Source organism: Myxine glutinosa, chromosome 11, assembly GCF_964187855.1.
Source record: "Myxine glutinosa chromosome 11, kmMyxGlut1.1, whole genome shotgun sequence".
Taxonomy (NCBI): Eukaryota; Metazoa; Chordata; class Myxini; order Myxiniformes; family Myxinidae; genus Myxine; species Myxine glutinosa.
The window spans coordinates 127,405,358-127,427,210 of NC_136271.1; the positions used below are offsets into that span (position 1 = coordinate 127,405,358).

Sequence of the window (21,853 nt, forward strand, 5' to 3'; positions counted from 1 at the left end):
CCCACCTCTGCGCCATACCCATTGACACCCATCAGCAGCATGGAGGCAAAATCTGGACTCATTGCTGAACAAGACTGCACTCCACTGTTGCTGTGTCCAGCGGCGATGCTGCAGACACCATCTTAGTCTGTTCCGCCGATGCACTGCGTTCAACACTTGGACCTCTGCAAGGACGTCTTGCCATCATGTTCCGACTTCTCAAGCGCCTCCGCACAGTAGAGACACTGATGCGGTTGTTGTGGCGACCTTTTGTCACTGCAGCTGTTTGCATCGCCGGGCGGAAACGATCACGAAGATGCTGCAGCACAATCAGGCAGTCTTGGTTTGGGGTGGTTGCCCATCGTCTTCCTCTTCGTGAATCATCATTCACAGTTAGTTTCACCGTAACGCCTGGCCAGGTTGGAAATTGCAGGCTGTGAGCAACTAAGATGTTGGGCAATTGTTCGCTGGCTTACACCAGCCTCAAGCATCCCAATTGCCCTTAAACGTTGTTCAGTTGTCAGGTGTGGCATCTGAATTTTCTTCTTGTTTTCCCTGTCAGAAGCCTCTAGTCTCGAGTGACTATAGACAGCTGTAAATGAATGTCTAACCACGAGAACTGAAGGATTTCATTATGAGGGTCATTATTTAAAGGGAAAGATCCCTATACAGAACCACTCAAGCATGCCATTGTTGATCAACCAGGTGATTGAAATGAAGTTCCCGTTCTCTGTTTTCTACTCTCTATTCTCCAATATTGCTTCCTGTACTCTCAGTCCTCTGCCCCTCTCGAGCAACTCGCATACTTCCAGTAACCCCTCCTGGTTAAACTTACAAAATCCTGGCTGATTGCACACCTCGGCTTGAATATTCCCTACTTCTCCCCAGGCACGTCTAGAGCCAGCAAATAACCTTGGGCAAATAACTTCGGGGCTCAACCCTCACCCCCACTCTTTCCATCTTTTATAACTTTTTAAGGAACTTTATTTAATGAAAAACGAAAAACTTTAAAAAAACAAATGGTCGCTTTTATTTAATCATATGATCGAAAATAAAGGAGATAGTGGGATGTTTGGACCGATCGAGTCATTTTGCACCCTCGACTGTTGAACACTATTTTTCCATAAGATTGATTATTTTTCCATTGGCTATTCCGGCCATAAAAACATTGCCTCAAACAGGGAACCATGATTGTCATGGCCCGCAAGGCTAACCCCCGCTCTAGCGGGGAAAATGGCCTTAAAACGATCATTCATTCATTCATTCATTCATTGACAAAAAATACATGAGAAGATGGTTAATAATTTTCTTTGGACAAAAAGGATACAAACCCATTTCTTTGTAATGCACATTTCTAACCATTTTCTGTAAAGTTTGAAACTGTACCATTAACAGTGGTAAATGTTGTTTCGTTTCCGGCAAGAAAGCAAAATGAGCTTCTGGGTTTAAATGTAATGATGAGGAAATGAGGATGAGCCGATGAGGGGTTTCACTGAACTGTTTAAAAAAAATTATAGGAGAACCTCGGGCCCCTCAACGGACCCCGGGCTCCGAGGCAGCGACTCCTCCTGATCCCCACTCTTGACGCCCCTGCTTGTCCCATCAGAGGCTGTGCTGTCTCTCTCTTCCCTCCTGAGCTTCAAACGAGCAGTGCATTGCAGTATCTCGTCATCCCCCATTCTGACACATTATCTTCATTATCCCCATTAACTTTTCCGAACTCAACCATTTTACTTGCTATTTTCAGTCTTTCTTCCTTCCCTTCCTCCCTCCTCTTTTTCCTGTTCATGCATTCCCTTGATGTTTGTTCCACTGTCAGTTATTTGGGCAGTTATACAGTACTACCAGTCTTGCAGGCTCTTCCATCAGCCTCTCTCCTTTTGAAGGAAATTTTATTTATGTATGTGTTTGCTTTGGCCTTGCCAAAATTCAATGGTTGACTCAGTAAAACAATTGTGTTTACGATCCATATCCCTGACCAGTTCTCGTGCCTGGTTCTTGATATATGGGGTGATCTATAATTAAATCCCTATTTAAAATGTATGAATACCCTCTTGTTATTATAGGTAGAGCATTAATTTTTTCTTTAAAGCTTTTTATTGCCATAAATATTATTTTTTTCTTTACTTTCAGATTGCCCCATTATGGCTGAGAGATTAACTGTTGCTCAAAGAGTGTGAATTGCTGCACGGCATGAAGTTTGGCAGTCTGTAATTGCAGTTCAAAGATGGTTGCAGCAAGAAATGGTAAGACATGCCACTTTGGATCCAAAAACGATGAAAAACTGTCACAAAAAGCTTATAACAACTGCTTCAGTCAAGGACGTAAGAAGATCAGGAAGACACACCACAGTGAGATCACCTGAAAACATTGACTGGTTTCGAGACGTGTTCACAATGAGGCCAAATAAGTCGATGAGACAAGCGGTGAGGGAGAGTGGAATATGTTGTGCAATTCTGTCAATTTTGAAAAATAACTGAGGAAGGAAACCACATAAACCTCATTACGTTAAGCAGTTGTTTCCACTTGATTATGACAAGATAATTTAGTTTTCAGAAACATTTCCTTCAGTGGATTGATGACTGTCCAGCTCTGGTGTGACGAGGCTGTTTTCCATGTTGATTTTTCTCTCAAAAGGCATAACTACTATTACTGGTCAGGAAATGATCCAGAAACAATAGTCAAAGGCAACCAAAATCGGCAAATACTGCTCGTTTGATGTGAAATGACTTCAAACCAACTCATTGGACCTTACAATCTCCGCAATACAATCATTTGGGCAGAGATACTTGGAAATGCTTCCAAGCTTTCTTCATACAAAATTCAGCAATGTGACAACAGAATTGGAACAGTTTCTATGCAAGACGGTGCCTGTCCGCACTTCTCAATTGAAGTTGTAATTGGTTGGATTCCCACTTTCCACACAGTGGATCGTTAGGACCAATAGAGTGGCTGTCCAGGAGTCCTGATTTAACCCCGTTTCGAAAATATATATATTGGGGATGGGGAGAATGGAGTAAAGAAAAGATAAGTTTGTTGCTCTTTAGCGGCCACTATTATCCCACCTTGTGGGGTCGGTCGGGAGGAGCTTGGCCCAAGACTTGCAAGAAACGGTCTGGGCAGGCCTGACATTCATCTAGTTAGGGCAGGAATTTGGAATTTTGCCATGGTGCCAACGACACTCACCCCTACTCTTCGCGAAGGACACCATGGGATCTTTAACGTCCACCAACCCATGCTGGTAGATGGGACTCCCAGTTTAACGTCCATCCGATCAGATCAAATTTTCCAACACATTGATGAATCACCCTGCCTATGAAACACAGAACTGACAGTATATAGCTGGGTTAGGATTCAAACCTAGGCTAGATAGCTTAGAGGTGAGTGTGCGTACCTCTCGGCCATCGTTTCAGCCTCTAAAGAAAAGATAAATATGCCAGTAAATCTGCTAATTTGGATGAATGTGAAAGTTATATCAGCAATGTTTTTTTCCGATTTGCCAAAGAAGTTTATTCGGCGTTCAGTGGAGAGTATTGTAAAATGATTAATAAAAAGCTGAGATTGCAGGAGCTTACATTGAAATTTAATGTTCACAAATTAAAACGACAATAAATGCCATTTCAGGAAAAAAAAAAACATTTTTGTTTTACATTCACGAGCAAGTTGCCCACGCCTGCACTGGATTCTAAATAAGGTAGGGATGTAGGCGGCAAAAATGCAAATGGCATCTTCCATTATTGAGCTGCCAAGGTGGGATCACCAATTCACATTAATTGCCACAACTAATGCAATTTAAATGCTCTGATGGCGGTGAGGTGCGCCATTTGAAGCTGTGTTCAACATATGTGGTTTTTTTGATGCCGAGGGTCAGTAATAAAAATTTGTATTGGTGTCGAAGCCAGTGACCAATTGCAAATTAACAGTAAGATTAACAAAGCCGTATTTCCTGTCTTCTCATTTTTTGCTGACCGTATAGCAATTCACACTCTGAGCAACAGTTGATCCCTCGGCCATAATCCGGAAGCAAAGAAAGAGGATATTTAATGGAAATATACAAGCTTTCAAAACAAAAAATAATTGCTGCTTTACCTGTAATAAAACCAGAGTATTTCTATATTTCAAATTGGGATTTAAGTATGGATCACCCAGTAATGGCCTGGGAATGCGGTGCTCTGGGAAGGCAGCTACCCCTACTGCCAGAGAGGAGTTTCTTTTTTAAATGCAGATGTTTAACCTTCAGCAGCTTTTTGGTAATCGTCCATGAAAGTTTAATGGGTCTGTAATGGCATACTTTAGAGGCAGCAAGAGCTTTACTCCAAAGTGTCCTGTGTGTGTGAGATACATTTTTGTGGGTTCTTTATCAGTTGTGTGATGAGCCTTCTTTTTGAAGGATTACATTTTTGCCTTGCTTTCTTATACCGACTGTGATGGCATAGACCTTGGCAAACTGAGAGAGCTCCCTGCATATTATAAGAGGTTTTTTAATGCTTTGGGATTAGATATTTGTGAAGTACTCTTTGTTCCGTCTGGAAGCAAGGCATGGTCGTTCGCACGCGCAAGTGTACCGCACTTTACTCAACGCTAAATTTGGACCTATGTAACAATCGATTCTGCCCGACATCCTGTTAGATTTTTTAGCCTATCGAAGTAAAGGCCAGAAACGCAAGCCTCCTTGGAGACAACGTTAACAGTGCACGTGAAGGAAGATGCTCACAATATATTTTTGCATCTTTTAACCTGCCGAGATGCCTTCTGTGTCGGCCTTCCTTGAAATTGGAATTTTCCAAAAGATGCAATTCTGATCAATGTTGAATGCGGATCATTATGATAGTAGGATATCCAACCAACATGCATTATTCCTACCGCGTGTCTGTTCCATCGCCTTTACATTGCATCCGTGAAGTGAAATTATGATTCATTATATGCAGCTCCGCCGGTGACCGAGGCCTTTGCTATTTTAATTTTCTTCTCTTGTCTACTTTGCATGTTCCTGCTACATTTCCATTTCATATCGCCCTTAGAGATTGACCCATCTTGGCTCAACTGACTGATCTGGTAAACCTTGCCTGTTCAGTTAAATTGCAGAAGCAAGTACGTCCCAGAAATAATCAGCAGTCTGCTTTTCTTTTGGTGCTCGTGCTCGCTCTGCCCAACCGCTCGTCGCTCCCTCACCGTTTGGGTCTTGTTTCCATAATTTACATTGTTTTGCAACAAGGAGGAAGATATAAAGTGGCATGTCTTGCATTGAGCTTATTTTAGGCCACGGTGATTTCATAATAAATTGAAAATAGACTTTTGGGGGTTTTTTTTGTCTGTAAATCTCATTTGCAGATCAGTTGTGTGACAGATGAAGTAACCGCCTGTTATATTGTACGAAGCACTTTTACAGGTATGCAACTTACAATTGAAATAGCTTGCAGTCCTCAGCCGCAATTGAAAAGCAGCTCAGTACTGTGGACTCTGCTGACTACCATTTTCAACAACAAAAACACAAAGTGATTTGTATACAATAATTCCCAAAGTTAATTTTTCCTATGAATCTCACTTTAATTTTTTTTGGAATCTGTATATTTACTGTAATAAAACGTCAGAGTTGAAATTTTTGTTGGCATGCTGTATGTTTGAACATTGCTGATACTTGTCATCAACTGCACCCCACGAATGGAGGGTTCCCCCCTTCTCCTGCATTCGCAAGTGTTTGGTTGATGTGTCACACTTGGTTGTTGTATCTGGTGTGTTCGTATTGAGCATCCATGAACGGCACTCTATTTAACATGGTAAGGAAAGGAGAAAGCTGCTCCCATTGCGGTCACATAGTGTGGGAGCACTGGTGATTGAAAATGACAGCTCATTGTTCTCTTTTGTCTGACATGGTAATTCCATGAGGTTTTAGGTGTGTAGTTTGGTCCGATGGATCCAGAAGGCACTTGATCAGTAATGTATATGGTCGCACTGGAATCGCAGTCTCACGTTGCCAGTAGCGAATTGGCTGTCCTTGGCTCACGTGGACTTTTAGCATCCATCATCCTTTCCATATGCTCCTTTTGATTTCGAACCACAGTCAGATTCATGCATTTTTTTGTTGTTGTTCATTGATTAATTATTTATGTATTAATGGGGGTCATTCAGGGACCTCACCTTTTCAAATTGGCATCATGTAGCCACTTTGCTTTGGGTTCACTGCATATAATCAATATGGGTGAATCGGTCCCGAGTGAAAGGAGAACTGAAAAGATAGCTTTGAGCCTGGTTACTTGTTACTTCCGCCACCAAAGTTGGACCGATGTTATGTTTTCACCCCCGTTTGTTTGGCTTTTTGTCTGTCTGTCTGTGAGCAGGATATTTCAGAGTTAAAGACTGATTCGGATGACACTCGGTGGACAGGTTGTGTACTTGACAAGAAATAATTTATTCAATCCTGGTTAAGATTCAAATCCGGATCTGGTTCAGGGAATGTTTTTTTAAGTTGTTCTTCAAAATGTAGTGATAGGGCCAAAAACCATACATAGCACGATATTTCAGAAAGTTGTGGACGGATTCAGACAAAATTTGGTGGACATGTTGGGTGTGCGACAAGCATGAACCGATTACATTTTGGTGAAGATCCAGATCAAGATCCGGATACGAAATTTTATTTAATTTTTCAATTGATTCTTCACCATTGAGAGATGGGGCCAAATATGATACGTAGCACGATATCTCAAACGTTTGTGGATAGATTCTGACGAAACTTGGTGGATGAGTGGGTCGGTGGCGAGAACCAACTAATTAGGTTTTGGTGAAGGCAAGGACGCAGATCCGGCCTATCAATGGGTTACAAAACTGTTCGAACTCTTTTCCAAATTAATTCCTTTACACCTCTACCAAAACCACTTTTTATCTCCACCGAAGATGATCAATTGAGTGTTATCAAAGCTGTGACCATGCAGGTTCAAATGCATATATACAGCAAAGTTCAAAGCCTCTTCATACGCTGGACAGTAACAGACAGTAGTAAGTTCAGCTTTTTTTAAATTATAAATGGTTACTCTTTTAATTTGGCATCTAGTTTGGGCAGTGTTAATGGGGGTAGAAATGATTGCAAGAAGTGTTGGGGGAAGTGCACCACTTGCTTGAAGTCCTGGAGGAAAGAGTGGGATTGACCAGCTTCAGGAATGAGCCTTTAACCTCGATGTGTCATCATGGCTGTTATTACAAAGCAGCATACTGTGTATATATATATATATATATATATATATATATATATATATATATATATATATATATATATATATATATATATATATATATATATATATGGTATATGTATCCACCTGTCTACATAAGGTCTCACAGCTGACAATGCATATCAGAGCAAAAACCAAGCCATGAGGTCGAAGGAACTGCCTGCAGAGCTCAGAGACAGGATTGTGTCGAGGCACAGATCGAGGGAAGCCTACAAAAAAAATTCTGCTGCATTGACGGTTCCCAAGAGCACAGTGGCCTCCATAATTCTGAAATGGAAGAAGTTTGGAACAACCAAGACTCTTCCTAGAGCTGGCCGCCCGGCCAAACTGAGCAATCGGGGGAGAAGGGCCTTGGTAAGAGAGGTAACCAAGAACCCGATGGTCACTCTGGCTAAGCTCCAGAGATCCTGTGTCGAGATGGGAGAAACTTCCAGAAGGACAACCATCACTGCAACACTTCATCGATCTGGGCTTTATGGCGGAGTGGCCAGACGGAAGCCTCTCCTCAGTGAAAGACACATGAAAGCCCACAGAATCTTGTTTCTCACAGTCTGAGAGTCATTTAGGTGCTTTTTTTGCAAACGCCAAGCGGGCTTTCATGTGTCAACCTGCAACCATTTTTGGTGTCGGCTGTGTGAGGCCGGCCCAAGCGAGCAGCGTCTGCCACACTGGACACTCCACTTTTAAACTTCCTGTCCCAGTCGAACACCTACTGCAGTGATAAACATGCGTCACCATATTGCATCTTCATTCTGCAATGGATTTCACTGGGATTCACACCTTCACTTCCAAAGAAACGGATGACAGAATGTTGCTCCTCCCTGGTGCATGCTTCTAAGGGAGTCGCCATCTTGGAACTGCTCTACTGATGTCATATGCTCAATTTTGCCAGATCAAAAACAGGCAAAACATGACTCTTATCCATGGATATAACATATGTCATCTACAACTACATGCATTCCATTCTCAAATTTATATCGCCATTATAAGGTTACTTATTGACTGGCCCTCATATATATTCATATATACAGTCACGTGAAAAAGTAAGTCTACCTCATGTAAAGTTTTGACTTTTTCAACATATTTCAACATCCAGCTATTTGATCTTTATTTCAACAATATTGATAGATAAAGGTGATATAATATAACAAATATCATGAAACATTTACATTTTGTAGTCCATTGTATAATTTAAATAAACATAATTGCAAATTTCACACGTGGAAAAAGTAAGTACACCCCTACATTTATCACTACTTAAATACCTAAAATTAGAATCAGGTGCACCAGCTCAGGTGCAAATGATTAGAACATCGTTAGAGAGGATCTTGGAGGAACCTGTCTTATTTAAACCTCAGACATTTAGTTTGGTTTGCTCTTTGTTGTTGAAGTGTGCGGCATCACCATGCCTAGATCAAAAGAGCTCTCTGAGGCCTTCAGAAATAAGGTTATAGATGCCTACGAGTCTGGGAAGGGATTTAAAAAGATCTCCAAACAATTTGAAATCAATCATTTGACTGTCCGGAAGATCATCTACAAGTGGAGAAGATTCCAAACAACTGCCAAGTTGTTCAGGCCAGGCCGCCCCAGCAAGTTCAGCCCGAGAGCAGACCGCCAGATGCTGAAGGAAGTCTCTAAGAACCCCAGAATGTCATCACGGGACCTACAGATAGCTCTTGCCACTGTTGATGTCAAAGTGCACGAGTCTACCATTAGAAAGAGGCTGCACAAATTTGATCTACATGGGAGGTGTAGCAGGAGGAAACCCTTCTTGTCCAGAAAGAACACCAGGGCAAGACTAAAGTTTGCCAATGAACACCGAGGCAAAGACCAGCACTTCTGGAACAATGTGCTCTGGACAGATGAGTCAAAGGTAGAGCTATTTGGCCACAGTACCAGAAGACATGTTTGGCGAAAAACAAAGACAGCATTTGACCACAATAACCTGATACCAACTGTAAAGCATGGTGGTGGAAATATTATGGTTTGGGGCAGCTTTGCTGCATCAGGGCCTGGGCAGCTCACCATCATAGAATCCACAATGAATTCTTCATTGTACCAGAGGGTGCTTGAGGATAATGTGAGGCCATCTGTCGGAAAGTTGAAGCTCAACCGAAGGTGGACCTTGCAACATGACAATGACCCTAAACATACCAGTCAATCCACCAAGGAATGCCTGAAAAGAAAGAAATGGAGGGTTCTGGAATGGCCAAGTCAAAGCCTGGATCTAAATCCCATCGAGATGTTGTGGGCGGATTTGAAACGAGCTGTGCATGCAAGAAACCCCTTAAACATCGCACAGCTGAAAGAATTCTGCATGGAGGAGTGGGCAAAAATTTCTCCCAGTCGATGTCAGAGACTGGTAGACAGTTATAAGAAACGCCGACTTGAGGTTGTTTCTGCCAAAGGGGGCAATACCACCTATTAGAGCCAAGGGTGTACTTACTTTTTCCACATGCGAAATTTGCATTCATGTTTATTTAAATTATACAATGGACTACAAAATGTAAAGCTTTCATGATATTTGTTTTATTATATCACCTTTATCTTTCATTATTGTTGAAATGAAGATCAAATAGCTGTATGTTGAAATATGTTGAAAAAGTCAAAACTTTACATTGGGTGTACTTACTTTTTCACGTGACTGTATGTATATTTTTTGTATACTTGTATATGTATATTTTTTGTATACATGTACTGTATATGTATATTTTTTGTATACATGTATATGTATATTTTTTGTATACTTGTATATGTATATTTTTTGTATACATGTATATGTATATTTTTTGTATACATGTATATGTATATTTTTTGTATCCATGTGTATGTATATTTTTTGTATATATATATATACATATATATATATATATATATATGGTATATGTATATTGTGATGGTATATGTATATTGTGTGTAGAATATATTTATAAATACCTTTCTACCTTTCGGTTCTGCCATGCTATTGAGGTCACTGAACTTTGTTTGGGCTCGACTTGCTTCTGGCGCAGAGAAGTTCCAAACTTACCCGTGAAGACGCGACGTCTGTGACGGTCAAACGGAAGTGCCTTGCTCCGGGCCAGATCCAGCAGCCATCGGCTGCCAGCACCGCTCAGCCTTGCCATCTGCGGAACATTGTGCTGCTGCTCTGCTTCCTCTTCTTTCCAATTTGTGACTTGGCCTCTTGTTTTGGATGGGTTGTTGAAGATTCATGAGTTGTCTGTTGAGATGTATGCAATTCTTAAAGTTTGTTGTGCATAATTTTCAGTGCTCGTTCCTGTATCGTTAGTGTATTTTGTTGGTAAGTCCTAAACCTTGAGCAGCAACAACAACAATTGCATTTAGGGTATGCACCGCTTGTTGTGTGCAGTTCCACATCTGTGAAACTTTTACCAATTAGGGTTTTCTCTGTTCAGACTCAAATAGCAGTGGCATATCAAGTTTTGTTTTGTCTTGGCTGATGTAAAAACCGAATGCAACTTTCTTTGAATAGAATGGAAACCCAGTCTTCACTGTGAAAGTAAGTGTTGTTGTGAGTTGGCGGTCAGGTAGCGGTGAGGTAGCAAGAACAATAGGTGGAATCAATAGAAGTATGTTAACCGCCTTGGGAAACGAGGATAATCTCCCGTGTTCATGCCTGAAACCTCAACGTCTTCCTTCTACCCACGGTGGTTAACGTTGTGTTGACTCCATCTGTTGTTTCTTTGAGTAACTTCATAGAAACGGTTAATTTCAGATTTAAAAAGCTGTATGCACTTTTTAATAAAAACAATGTTTTAAAATGTGATTTATTTGTTTTATTTGGTCTTGTGCATGCTTGTAGGAATTTTGGCATTCGCCCTGACAAACTGGAGAGCTAAATAATGTGTTTAATTTTATTCACAGCTGCACTCCAAGCCCGTTAAAGTGATGCCACACGTCGCTGTGTGTTGTAAGCACTTCTTTTTGATCAAGAACCAGGATGCACCGATCCTGAGTTTAGCTCACAGTTCATAGTCATCACGACATTAAGGGAAATCCAGTTGTATTCTAGCTTGCGCTGCTTCATCCTCCTGGATGTTCTGTGTGGAAGCTGTGGGTGCCGATAATCGTCCGTCGCATTAAACGCATCCATGAGGTGTCCTCTTCAAGATAACATATTATTGGCAAGTGTTGCAGAATATCCCTTTTGAGGAAGGCAGCGTGTTTGAGCTGATTATTATTACTATTATTATTACTGCTATTATTATTATTATTATTACAATTATTATTATAACTATTATTATTATTACAATTATTTTTGCTACTATTAGTATTATTTATTATTATATTATTATTATATTATTACTATTGTTATTAGATTATTATTATTACTATTATTATAATGTTATATTATTATTAATACTATTATTATTAGTATTATTATTATTTTATTATATTATTACTGTTATTATTATTGCTATTATTATACTATTATTACTATTATTATTAGTAATATTCTTATTGTTAATAATAATAATATTATTAATAATAATATTATTATTATTATTATTATTATATTATTATCAATACCTTTCATATTATTATTATTATTATTATTATTATATTTTACTATTTGAAGAGTTCATGATTTTATATACTAATAGCGTGGCTCTGCTCGCTATGCTTGCGTCACCACACGCCGCTGCCGAGGAAGCACGGGCTTGTTTTGACTGAGGATAATGACCTGACTGAACTTGAGATGCTGTGTTGTCATGATTTCCACCATTCATAATGCAATCATTTATTTTGTATAAATGTATTTGTAATATCGGTGATATTATTTATTTATAATTTATTTGTAATCAAAAAGGTCCAAGTGATGTAAAGCTCTAAATGGTCAAGGGTCCAAGCTGTCTAATTGGTATAAAGGGTGTAAGGGGTCTAAATGGTATTAAAGTCTAAGGGTTAAAAGGGTCTTAAGGGGTGTAAAGGCTTAAAGGGTATAAAAGGTTGGAAGGGTGAAGGGATCTCAAGGTGTCTCAAGTATTGGAAGGGTCTTAAAGGTAAAAGTGGTTTTAAGGGTCTTGGGGGTCTTCAGGATCTTGGGGTTTCATGGGTCTAAAGGGTCTTATGGGTCTTCAGTATATTTTGGGCCTTCGGGAACTTTGGGATCTTTTAGGTATTTTGGATCTTTAGGATCTTTTGCGTCTTTGGGGTCTTTGGGTCTTCATGGTCTTTTTGGGTCTTTAAGGGTCTTCAGCGTATTTTGGGTCTTCGGGATCTTTTGGGTCTTTGAAGTCTTCGTGGTCTTTTGGGTCGTCTTTGCCTTTTCTGGGTCTTTTCGGTATTTTGGGTCTTCATGGTTTTTTGAGGCTTTGGTGTCTTTTGGATCTTTGGGGTATTCGAGGTATTTTGGGTCCTCTGAGTCTTTAAGGGTTTTTGAGGTGTTTTGCGTCTTTGGGATATTTTGGGTCTTTTGAGTCTTTGGGGCTCTTCCGGTTATTTTGGTTCCTCTGGGTCTTTTGGGTCTTCGTGGTCTTTCGGGGTCTTGGTCGTCTTAGGGCTCTTAGTGGACCTAAAGGGTCTTCAAAGGTCTAAGGGGTCGAAGGGGTCTCAGCAGTCTAAAGAGTCGAAAGGTATATTCCATATTCCAACAATCCGTAATTAATAGACGTACTTAATTAATAGACAGGAAGCAACTGGCGTTCAAACAGTGTGTGGTATTAATACTAATAGACACATAATCACAGCTTGACGGCTTCCCGAACGGCCAAACGTACGTACGGCTTCACGGACCGTTTTTCGGTTTTATATTTATAGATTTTGGGCAAATATGTTCATCCTGTCGAAATTGTTTTGGAATAATTTTTGACTTCAAATTATGCAAAGTTGGTTCTGCTACTTAGTCTCTCTATCATACTCCTACCCACCCCCACCCGCACACCCTCCCCACCTCACCCCTCCACCCTCATCTATCTATAATTCCAGTAATCTCTGTGTGTATGTGTGTGTGTATGTGTGTATGTGTGTATGCGACAACGATTTCTCGACAACTACCGGTCCGATATACTTGAAACTTGCCAGGTATATTGCTGGGGACCCGAGGATGTGCCTTTTCAAGGTTTGAAATTAATCGGACAAGTACTTACCGAGCTATGGCGATTTAGCCGTTCGCCGTTCGCTTTGGCGTTGCGAATGGACCAAACCATTGCATGCAAATAGAGGGGGGGGTTCTGTGGTCGTTGCGAATGGACCAAACCATTCATGTAAATAGAGGGGGGGGGGGGTTCTGTGGTCGTTACTGCCACGTGGTTTCAAAGTTTTTTTTTGTTGTTGTTGTTTGCACGCATGTTTTTTTGCACCCACGTACGGGCACGCCCTAGGATGTTTACACACACACACCCCTACACAAATTTTTTTTTTTTTTTCTTTTTTGGCAAGGAACGGGCACCCACGTACGGGCACGTCCTAGCTTATATATAGTACGGGCATGCCCTAGTAATGATAATGACTGTTGATGATGACAAAACTGCTGTTCATCTGCATTTTGAACACTCATTCCTTTCTACAGTATGTTGAAGTTTTTACAACATACACCGGTGTGTGTTTTCAATGAGGGTCTGTCTTTGCAGGAGGTGCTGATGACACCCTCATGGAAGGGGGTACCGTGCAATTTGTGTGCAAGCCACGACCACGCAACATCACCCTGATCTTCCGCCCTCTGACGAGGTACTTCTTCCTTGCCGTCCCATTTATTTTTTTTTGGTTTTTTTGTTCTATACAGGATCGAGGCTCGTGAAAGAGCTAACATTTATCACACGAACAATCAAACAGACACACAAAACATATAATGGGAGCGGTAGACAAGATGGGGAGAGAAGGGGAAGCACACAATCACAACATTTGAGAGCAGGGACATCGGGAGATCTGTGGGAGGGAGAAGGCTTGGGGGGGAGGAGGCGTGGGAAAGGGGGGGTGGGTGGTGGGAGAAGTATAAAACACAAGGACACCAAGGACTTCCAGGAAAGAAATTGGTATTTCAAAAAAGAGAATCTGGGGTGAAATTAGCGGGGGTCAAAAAGATCAAGGTTTTGGATGGGGGGAGATAAGAGATGGTGGTGAACAGCTGTTTTAAAGACCTGGAGGGTGGAGTGGGATTGAAGAGAGTGAGGGAGTTTGTTCCAGAGGCAGGAGAAAAGAGGAATGAAGGAGTGAAGATGAGCAGAGAGTTGATTTTGGCAGTTTAACCATAAGAGGGTTGCAGGCAGATCTTGTGTGACCTGTAGGAATATTTGGGGGACAGAGCCCAGAGAGAGCTGGGGGAGTATTCATTTGCCTTCAAGATTCGTCCTGGTGTTGGGCTAGCGGCTAGGGTGCCGGCTTAGGATCCTAGGATCCTGGGTTCGAATCCCGGTCGATCGCTGAATTAACGCCAGGCGGGTTGACTCAGCCTGCCATCCTTCCGAGGTCGGCAAATTGAGAACCAGTTCACTGGTAATTCCCTGTTTGTCGTTAAAGGCGGCAAAAAGGGTTGGCGTCAGGAAGGGCATCCGGCCGTAAAACATTGCTTCAAAAAGGGGACCAAAAAACAACAACAACCACGGTTCCCGAAAAAGGCCAACCCCCGCTTTGCGGGGAAAAATGGCCTCTAAAGGTGGTTTTATTCATCCTCCCGCCCCCATATGAGTCATTCCACAGAAATTGGGGCATGACTCAAATGCAGATGTGATTAACATCCATCCAGATTAACATCCAAAATAACCCAAACGTCCAGATGTGATTATTTAAGGCTTGCATAGCATAGCGTACATGTTGAAAGTAACAAATCGAACGGTTTCACATATATATCAATTAAAATTTAGAAAAATCAACATTTTTAATGGCTTTAATTATTTTTCACAATTTTCTAATGACACGACTAATGACAAAAATCCAGGTCCCTTTTTCCAGGCAACATTGAAGTATAATCAGCTGAATTGTATAATATATTCATAACACAGATGTTAACATTTTATGATAAACGGTTATGTTTATATACCTTGTACCAAACTTTCCCTGCAACACCAGATATTTTAATGGTATTGTGGAAATGACTCCTAGGTTAATAGATCCTTGGTATAACTTTAGCTATTTCTTGGTACGTGTTTTAGATTAGCGTGACGTAATTAAAATGTCATATCAGATACCCATCGGTACATTTACAAAGGCATTGTGAACCCTCCTCAATGTCTGTGTCTACAATTATTCATCCCCAATGTCCACAATCAATGTCCACATTGGACAATGTGGACATTCAATGTGGACAATCAATGTCCACATTTCCAAGCTGGCCTCCAAAGCCAGTCGCCGACTGGGCATCCTCCGTCGTGCGAAGTCCTTCCTTGGCACACCTGAGCTCCTCACCACATACAAGGCTTTCATCCGCAGCTCAATGGAATACTGTTCTCCCCTATGAGCTGGTGCTTCTGCCTCACACACACCTAGCTCGTCTTCACGCTGTTGAAACCAAAGCTTTCAGAATCATTGGAATCTCCCGCGATGAAGCCAACTCCAAGGGCCTTTCACTTACTCACCGCAGGCAGGTTGGTGGTCTTTCCGTCTTCTATCGACTCCTCTCCGGCCTTGCTCCCCCAGCTCTCTCTGGGCTCTGTCCCCCAAATATTCCTACAGGTCGCACAAGATCTGCCTGCAACCCTCTTGTGGTTAAACTGCCAAAATCAAGACTCTCTGCTGACCTTCACTCCTTCATTCCTCTTTTCTCCCGCCTCTGGAACAAACTCCCTCACTCTCTTCAATCCCACTCCTCCCTCCAGGTCTTTAAAACAGCTGTTCACCACCATCTCTTATCTTCCCCAATCCAAAACCTTGATCTTTTCTACCCCCGCTAATTTCACCCCAAATCCACTTTTTTGAGGTGACCTTTGTCTTCTTTCCTGGAAGTCCATGGTGTCCTTGCGTTTTATACCTATCCTGCCTCCCCCCAGGCCCTCCCCCTCCCACACATCTCTCGATGTCCCTGCTCTCAAATGTTGTGTTTGTGTGCTTCCTCCCCTTCTCTCCCCATCTTATCGACCGCTCCCCTTTTTATATACTTTGTTTGCTTGTTTGTTTGATTTGTTTGTTTGATAAATGTTAGCTCTTTCACGAGCCTCGACTCTGTATACAAAAAAAAAAAAAAAAAAAAAAAAATCCCCTTTGACCTCAGACATTTTATGTTTTATCCCCTGTTATCGGTTTAAATATTCCTCTTTAAAGTGTTCACTTGGTCTTGCAGAGCGAGTCTGGTGGGAAAATGAGCAAGCTCCGCCAACAGCCTTTAACCGGTGGTCGAGAATCTCGCGAGATCGTGAAAGAAAATATTCATCATTTACTTTTAACGATGTGTGTATATGCACCAGGAAGAAGAAAAACGGTTTTGCGTCGTTTATTGGCACGGTTAGCTCGCGGTCACTTGAGAGTTGCAATTCCCTGGGGTTTCCGCAGAGTTTGTGGGATTGTGAGTTGTGTAGGCCACCATGACGGGTTTCGTTGAAGTCGGTGATAGCATGATAGGGGAATTGAAACTATTAAATATTCTGCTGTTTTGATGTGGGAATGCCCATTTGCTTTTATGAGCTGGAGGAAGGGAGGACAGAGTTGGTGTTGGGAGGTGGGAAGCAAAGACGGAACAGAATTGCGACGGGGAGGTTGAGGCTTTGGAGGGGGAGAGCTCAATAACTTTCAGTGGTGGAAGATTGAGGGGAGTTGAGGTGTTGAAATAGGAAAGGGGTTTGAAGGCTTGAAGTTGGGAGGGCATTGATGCCTTAGGGTTGGGAGTGGGAGGGTGAGAACATAGGGTTTGGGGTGGGGGGTGGTGGTTGATGACTTGGGGGTTTGTGATGGGGGGTGGGGGGGAGTTGAGGACTTGGTCACATTGTACATTGTGTGGATGTTCCGCGGGTCCCTGATAGTATCTTTATAATCTATACATTTGCTTGTGAGTCCATCTGTCTGTCTGTGTGTAACATTCCGTTCCACCCATTGGTTGGACAGTTCACCTGACTCCACCCACATTGTCAACCTGATCAAAATCATATGGCCGCTATGTTGGTGCTTACTGCGATGCGAAGCCAAAGACATCTTCGGAGCTGTCATATTCACAATCGCCATGCCTCCCTTTAAGTTTTCCCTTCAGTGTAAAACGACCAAACTAGCAGTTAAAGGATGCTGATAGATGTCACGGGCCTCAGTGATCGAGGCAGCGGTCTGTTGCCTTATACACCGTCCAAATAACTGTGACATTCTCTTGAGCAGGGCTAAAAGCCATGTCATTATAAAGATCTTTATCCAAGGTCATTCTTTATTTTTAATGATGTGCATGCAGTATGCAGTCATGGCCAAAAATATTGGCACCCTTGCACTTTTTTCAAATAATGCACCATTTCTCCAAGAAAATTGTTCAAATTTTAAAATATTTTGGTATCCACATGTGAATTTCTTTGGTTTGCAGTGGAACCAAACAAAAAAAGCTGAAAAAAATTACTAAATCTTAGCTTATTCTACACAGAGATCCTAAAATGACCCAGACAATATTATTGGCACATTTTAGAAGTTGTTCGAAATAATTAGATTTCAAACAGGTGATTCTTCTTTACTTTTGAATTGAACTCAAATGTGGTGAGTTGCAGGTGCCTGCAATATAAAAATCGCTCATCCAACCTGTTTGAATGGAGAAAAGGAGTCATTCTGGAGTCATTTTGCTGTTTTGTGTCACTGTGTGTATGGAGGAAAGAATGAAAACCAGAGAATTGTCTGAGGAGGTCAGACACAAGATTGTAGCCAAGCATGGACAATGTCAAGGCTACAAGTCCATCTCCAGAGACCTTGATATTCCTGAGTCCACCGTATGCAATATTATCAGGAAGTTTAAGGCCCATGGCACTGTATTCAACCTCCCTGGACGTGGCCGCAAGAGAGAACTTGATGGAAGATTGCAGTGAAGGAGTGTATGAATGGTGGAAAAAGCACCTCAATCAACTGCCAAACAGATTCAAGCTGACCTTCAGACACAAGGTACGACAGTTTCAACTCACACCATCCATCAACAACTCAATGAAAGGGGGTTCTATGGTAGGAGACCCAGGAGGACCCACTGCTGAGAGAAACACATAAGAAAGCCTGACTGGAGTTTTCCAAAACACACCACAAGTCAAAATCCTTTTAGGAGAATGTCCTGTGGACAGATGAGACCAAATTAGACCTTTTTTGGTAAAGTACATCATCTCCATGCTTACAGAAAACAAAATGAAGTCTTCAAAGAAAAGAACACCTTCCCTACAGTCAAACATGGAGGAGGTTCAGTGTTGTGTTGGGGTTGTTGTGCTGCCTCTCACACTGGGTGCCTTGAATGTGTGCATGGCATCATGAAATCAGGAGATTACCAAGGCATTTTGGAGCACAATGTTCAACCCAGTGTCAGAAAGCTGGGTCTCCATCGAAGGTCATGGGTCTTGCAGCAGGACAATGACCCCAAACACACTTCAAAAAGCACCCAGGAATGGTTCAAGACAAAACACTGCACTGTTCTGAAGTGGCCAGCAATGAGTCCAGATCTAAATCCCATTGAGCACCTCTTGGGTGGATCTGAAAACAGCAGTTGGGAGAAGGCACCCTTCAAATCTGGGAGAACTGGAGCAGTTTGCACAAGAAGAGTGGGCCAAACTGCCAGTAGAGAGAGGTGTATGAAGCTCATTCATGGCTATAGAAAGCACTTGACTGCAGTTATTTTGTCCAAACGCTGTACTACCAAATATTAAGTCGAGGATGTCAATAATTTTGTGAATGCCATTTATTTTTATTTTCTGATTTAAAAGGATATTGTTATGAATTTTGGGGTAGTAATATATAGTTTCAGGTAGATCTGCATAGGTAGGTGCTCCGATGATCGTGGGTAGGAGGAACCACTTTGATGTACATAAGTCAGGGACCTATTTATCCCGAATATCGGATTAAGTGTATAATTGTCCCCGTTATGAGGAATGAGGCATGTTAACTGGAGTAGGGATTACGTTAATTCCCTTGTTCGTGAGACCTTGTGATCTATCCTTTTCCCCTCATGGCACTGCACATAGACACTCGGCAGGCCCATTAGCACCACACATACTAATTAAATTCCCCCCACAATAAAACTCACCGGAAGCCAGTTCGGAGCACTGCCAATGGAACCACGGCCAGCTAAAGCACCAACTTGTATAGCAACACATCGCTCAGGCAGGCCGAGAGCCACACCCAGAAGGACCCCATTGTGCGAGAGTTGACCAATACGAAGGCCGCCGATTGGTCGAGCGAGATGTGATGCGGCCATTGGTGGAGAGCTAAGGCTGTGGCGGTTGGCCTGCGGGAATTGGTGGAGAGAGGCGGATTGCGTCATGAAGGCGGGCGACTCAATGATTGGGACAGAGCTGAACCTGGTCTGCGGGCATTGGAAGGGAGGACCGATGGCGTCATGACACAGGACGTATGCCGTCTCCCCTCTGGCCGAGCCTGGCATTTTGTCCCTCGTTTTGGATCTCTTCGTGCCTGGACCTCGTTCTTCTCATTGACCTTGGAGTCTTGCTTGTTGGACGACGACGGACGGTGGAGAGACGGTGGAGCGCTGACGATTCTCCTCCCCTGCGTTCATGTGCGAGCAACGAGCGTACAAGCGAGGCTTGCCGCTGGAGTGTGACGAGCCAGGGGCGAGCGAGGCGCTCGGTGAGGCCTATCAGCAAGCGAGCAGACTGCGGCCTTCTTCCCGCCAAGCACGGAGCCGCGTCCGGATGGCGAGTTTGGGGCCGACACTGTTCCTGACAGGCTACTTCAGCCCATTTGAGCTAAGTACACACACACACACACACACACACACACACACACACACACACACACACACACACACACACACACACACACACACACACACACACACACACACACACGACGCTTTTATTTTCAGTTATACTCTCCCCTCGTGTGTATTATACGTCTGGTGTGGGAGCGCTCCATTTTAGGAACATTATTTAGTAACCGGCGCGTTTTCTTGTTTTCGGGTTCCGTAAATAAACCTTTTATTATTTTTCTCTGTACATTTTAACCCGTTCCCGTTTGTTACTTTTTGCAGGGTGAATATATCAGCGAGGCCGTCCATGTAATCATTTCCGGCTTCTTCTTCTCCGTTCCTCCCCCCCACGTGTAGATATAAAATCCGCTATTGAATTGAACGCTTCCATTAACGCTCGAATTGCTATCCGTGATTTCCCGGTCTTCACCGAGGGGAATCACAGGACCGGTTTTTATTTTCTGATTTAAAAGGATATATTAAGTTCTGAATTTAAAACAAAGGTTCTGTAATATTAACAGTGAAACATAGAATTGTGGAGACCAAATACTTTTGTCAATTTCAACTTATTTTAGAGAAAATTGTGAGTTTATTTGAAAGAAGTGCAAGGGTGCCAATAATTTTGGCCATGACTGTATGCATGAAGAAGATCATTGGTTTTGGGTCGTTTATTGTCCCAATTATCCTGTTCATGGTCACATATATTTCACAGGATTGTGAATGATTGTGGACAGGTGACCGTGATTTTTGGTGGGGGCAGGGAGGGGTGAAAGAATGGCGAGGAGTTTTGTTGAGGAGTTGTGTTGAGGAGTTGTGTTGAGGAGTTGTGTTGAGGAGTTGTGTTGAGGAGTTGTGTTGAGGAGTTGTGTTGAGGAGTTGTGTTGAGGAGTTGTGTTGAGGAGTTGTGTTGAGGAGTTGTGTTGAGGAGTTGTGTTGAGGAGTTGTGTTGAGGAGTTGTGTTGAGGAGTTGTGTTGAGGAGTTGTGTTGAGGAGTTGTGTTGAGGAGTTGTGTTGAGGAGTTGTGTTGAGGAGTTGTGTTGAGGAGTTGTGTTGAGTTGTGTTGAGGAGTTGTGTTGAGGAGGTGTGTTGAGGAGGTGTGTTGAGGAGTTGTGTTGAGGAGGTGTGTTGAGGAGGTGTGTTGAGGAGTTGTGTTGAGGAGTTGTGTTGAGGAGTTGTGTTGAGGAGTTGTGTTGAGGAGTTGTGTTGAGGAGTTGTGTTGAGGAGTTGTGTTGAGGAGTTGTGTTGAGGAGTTGTGTTGAGGAGTTGTGTTGAGGAGTTGTGTTGAGGAGTTGTGTTGTGGAGTTGTGTTGAGGAGTTGTGTTGAGGAGTTGTGTTGAGGAGTTGTGTTGAGGAGGTGTGTTGAGGAGGTGTGTTGAGGAGGTGTGTTGAGGAGTTGTTTTGAGGAGGTGTGTTGAGTTGTGTTGAGGAGTTGTGTTGAGGAGTTGTGTTGAGGAGTTGTGTTGAGGAGTTGTGTTGAGGAGTTGTGTTGAGGAGTTGTGTTGAGGAGTTGTGTTGAGGAGTTGTGTTGAGGAGTTGTGTTGAGGAGTTGTGTTGAGGAGTTGTGTTGAGGAGTTGTGTTGAGGAGTTGTGTTGAGGAGTTGTGTTGAGTTGTGTTGAGGAGTTGTGTTGAGGAGTTGTGTTGAGGAGTTGTGTTGAGGAGGTGTGTTGAGGAGTTGTTTTGAGGAGGTGTGTTGAGGAGTTGTGTTGAGGAGTTGTGTTGAGGAGTTGTGTTGAGGAGTTGTGTTGAGGAGTTGTGTTGAGGAGTTGTGTTGAGGAGTTGTGTTGAGTTGTGTTGAGGAGTTGTGTTGAGGAGTTGTGTTGAGGAGTTGTGTTG

General features: G+C 42.5%; 1 protein-coding gene across 1 annotated transcript in view; it reads left to right on the plus strand.

The window, feature by feature from the left end:
* EXOC4 (exocyst complex component 4) overlaps positions 1 to 21,853 on the plus strand; it is a 314,735-nt gene that overhangs the window by 184,825 nt on the left and 108,057 nt on the right. Inside the window, exon 9 of the mRNA XM_068131080.2 lies at positions 13,799 to 13,895. Coding sequence (XP_067987181.2) covers positions 13,799 to 13,895 — 97 coding nt within the window. The remainder of the gene's footprint in view (positions 1 to 13,798; positions 13,896 to 21,853) is intronic.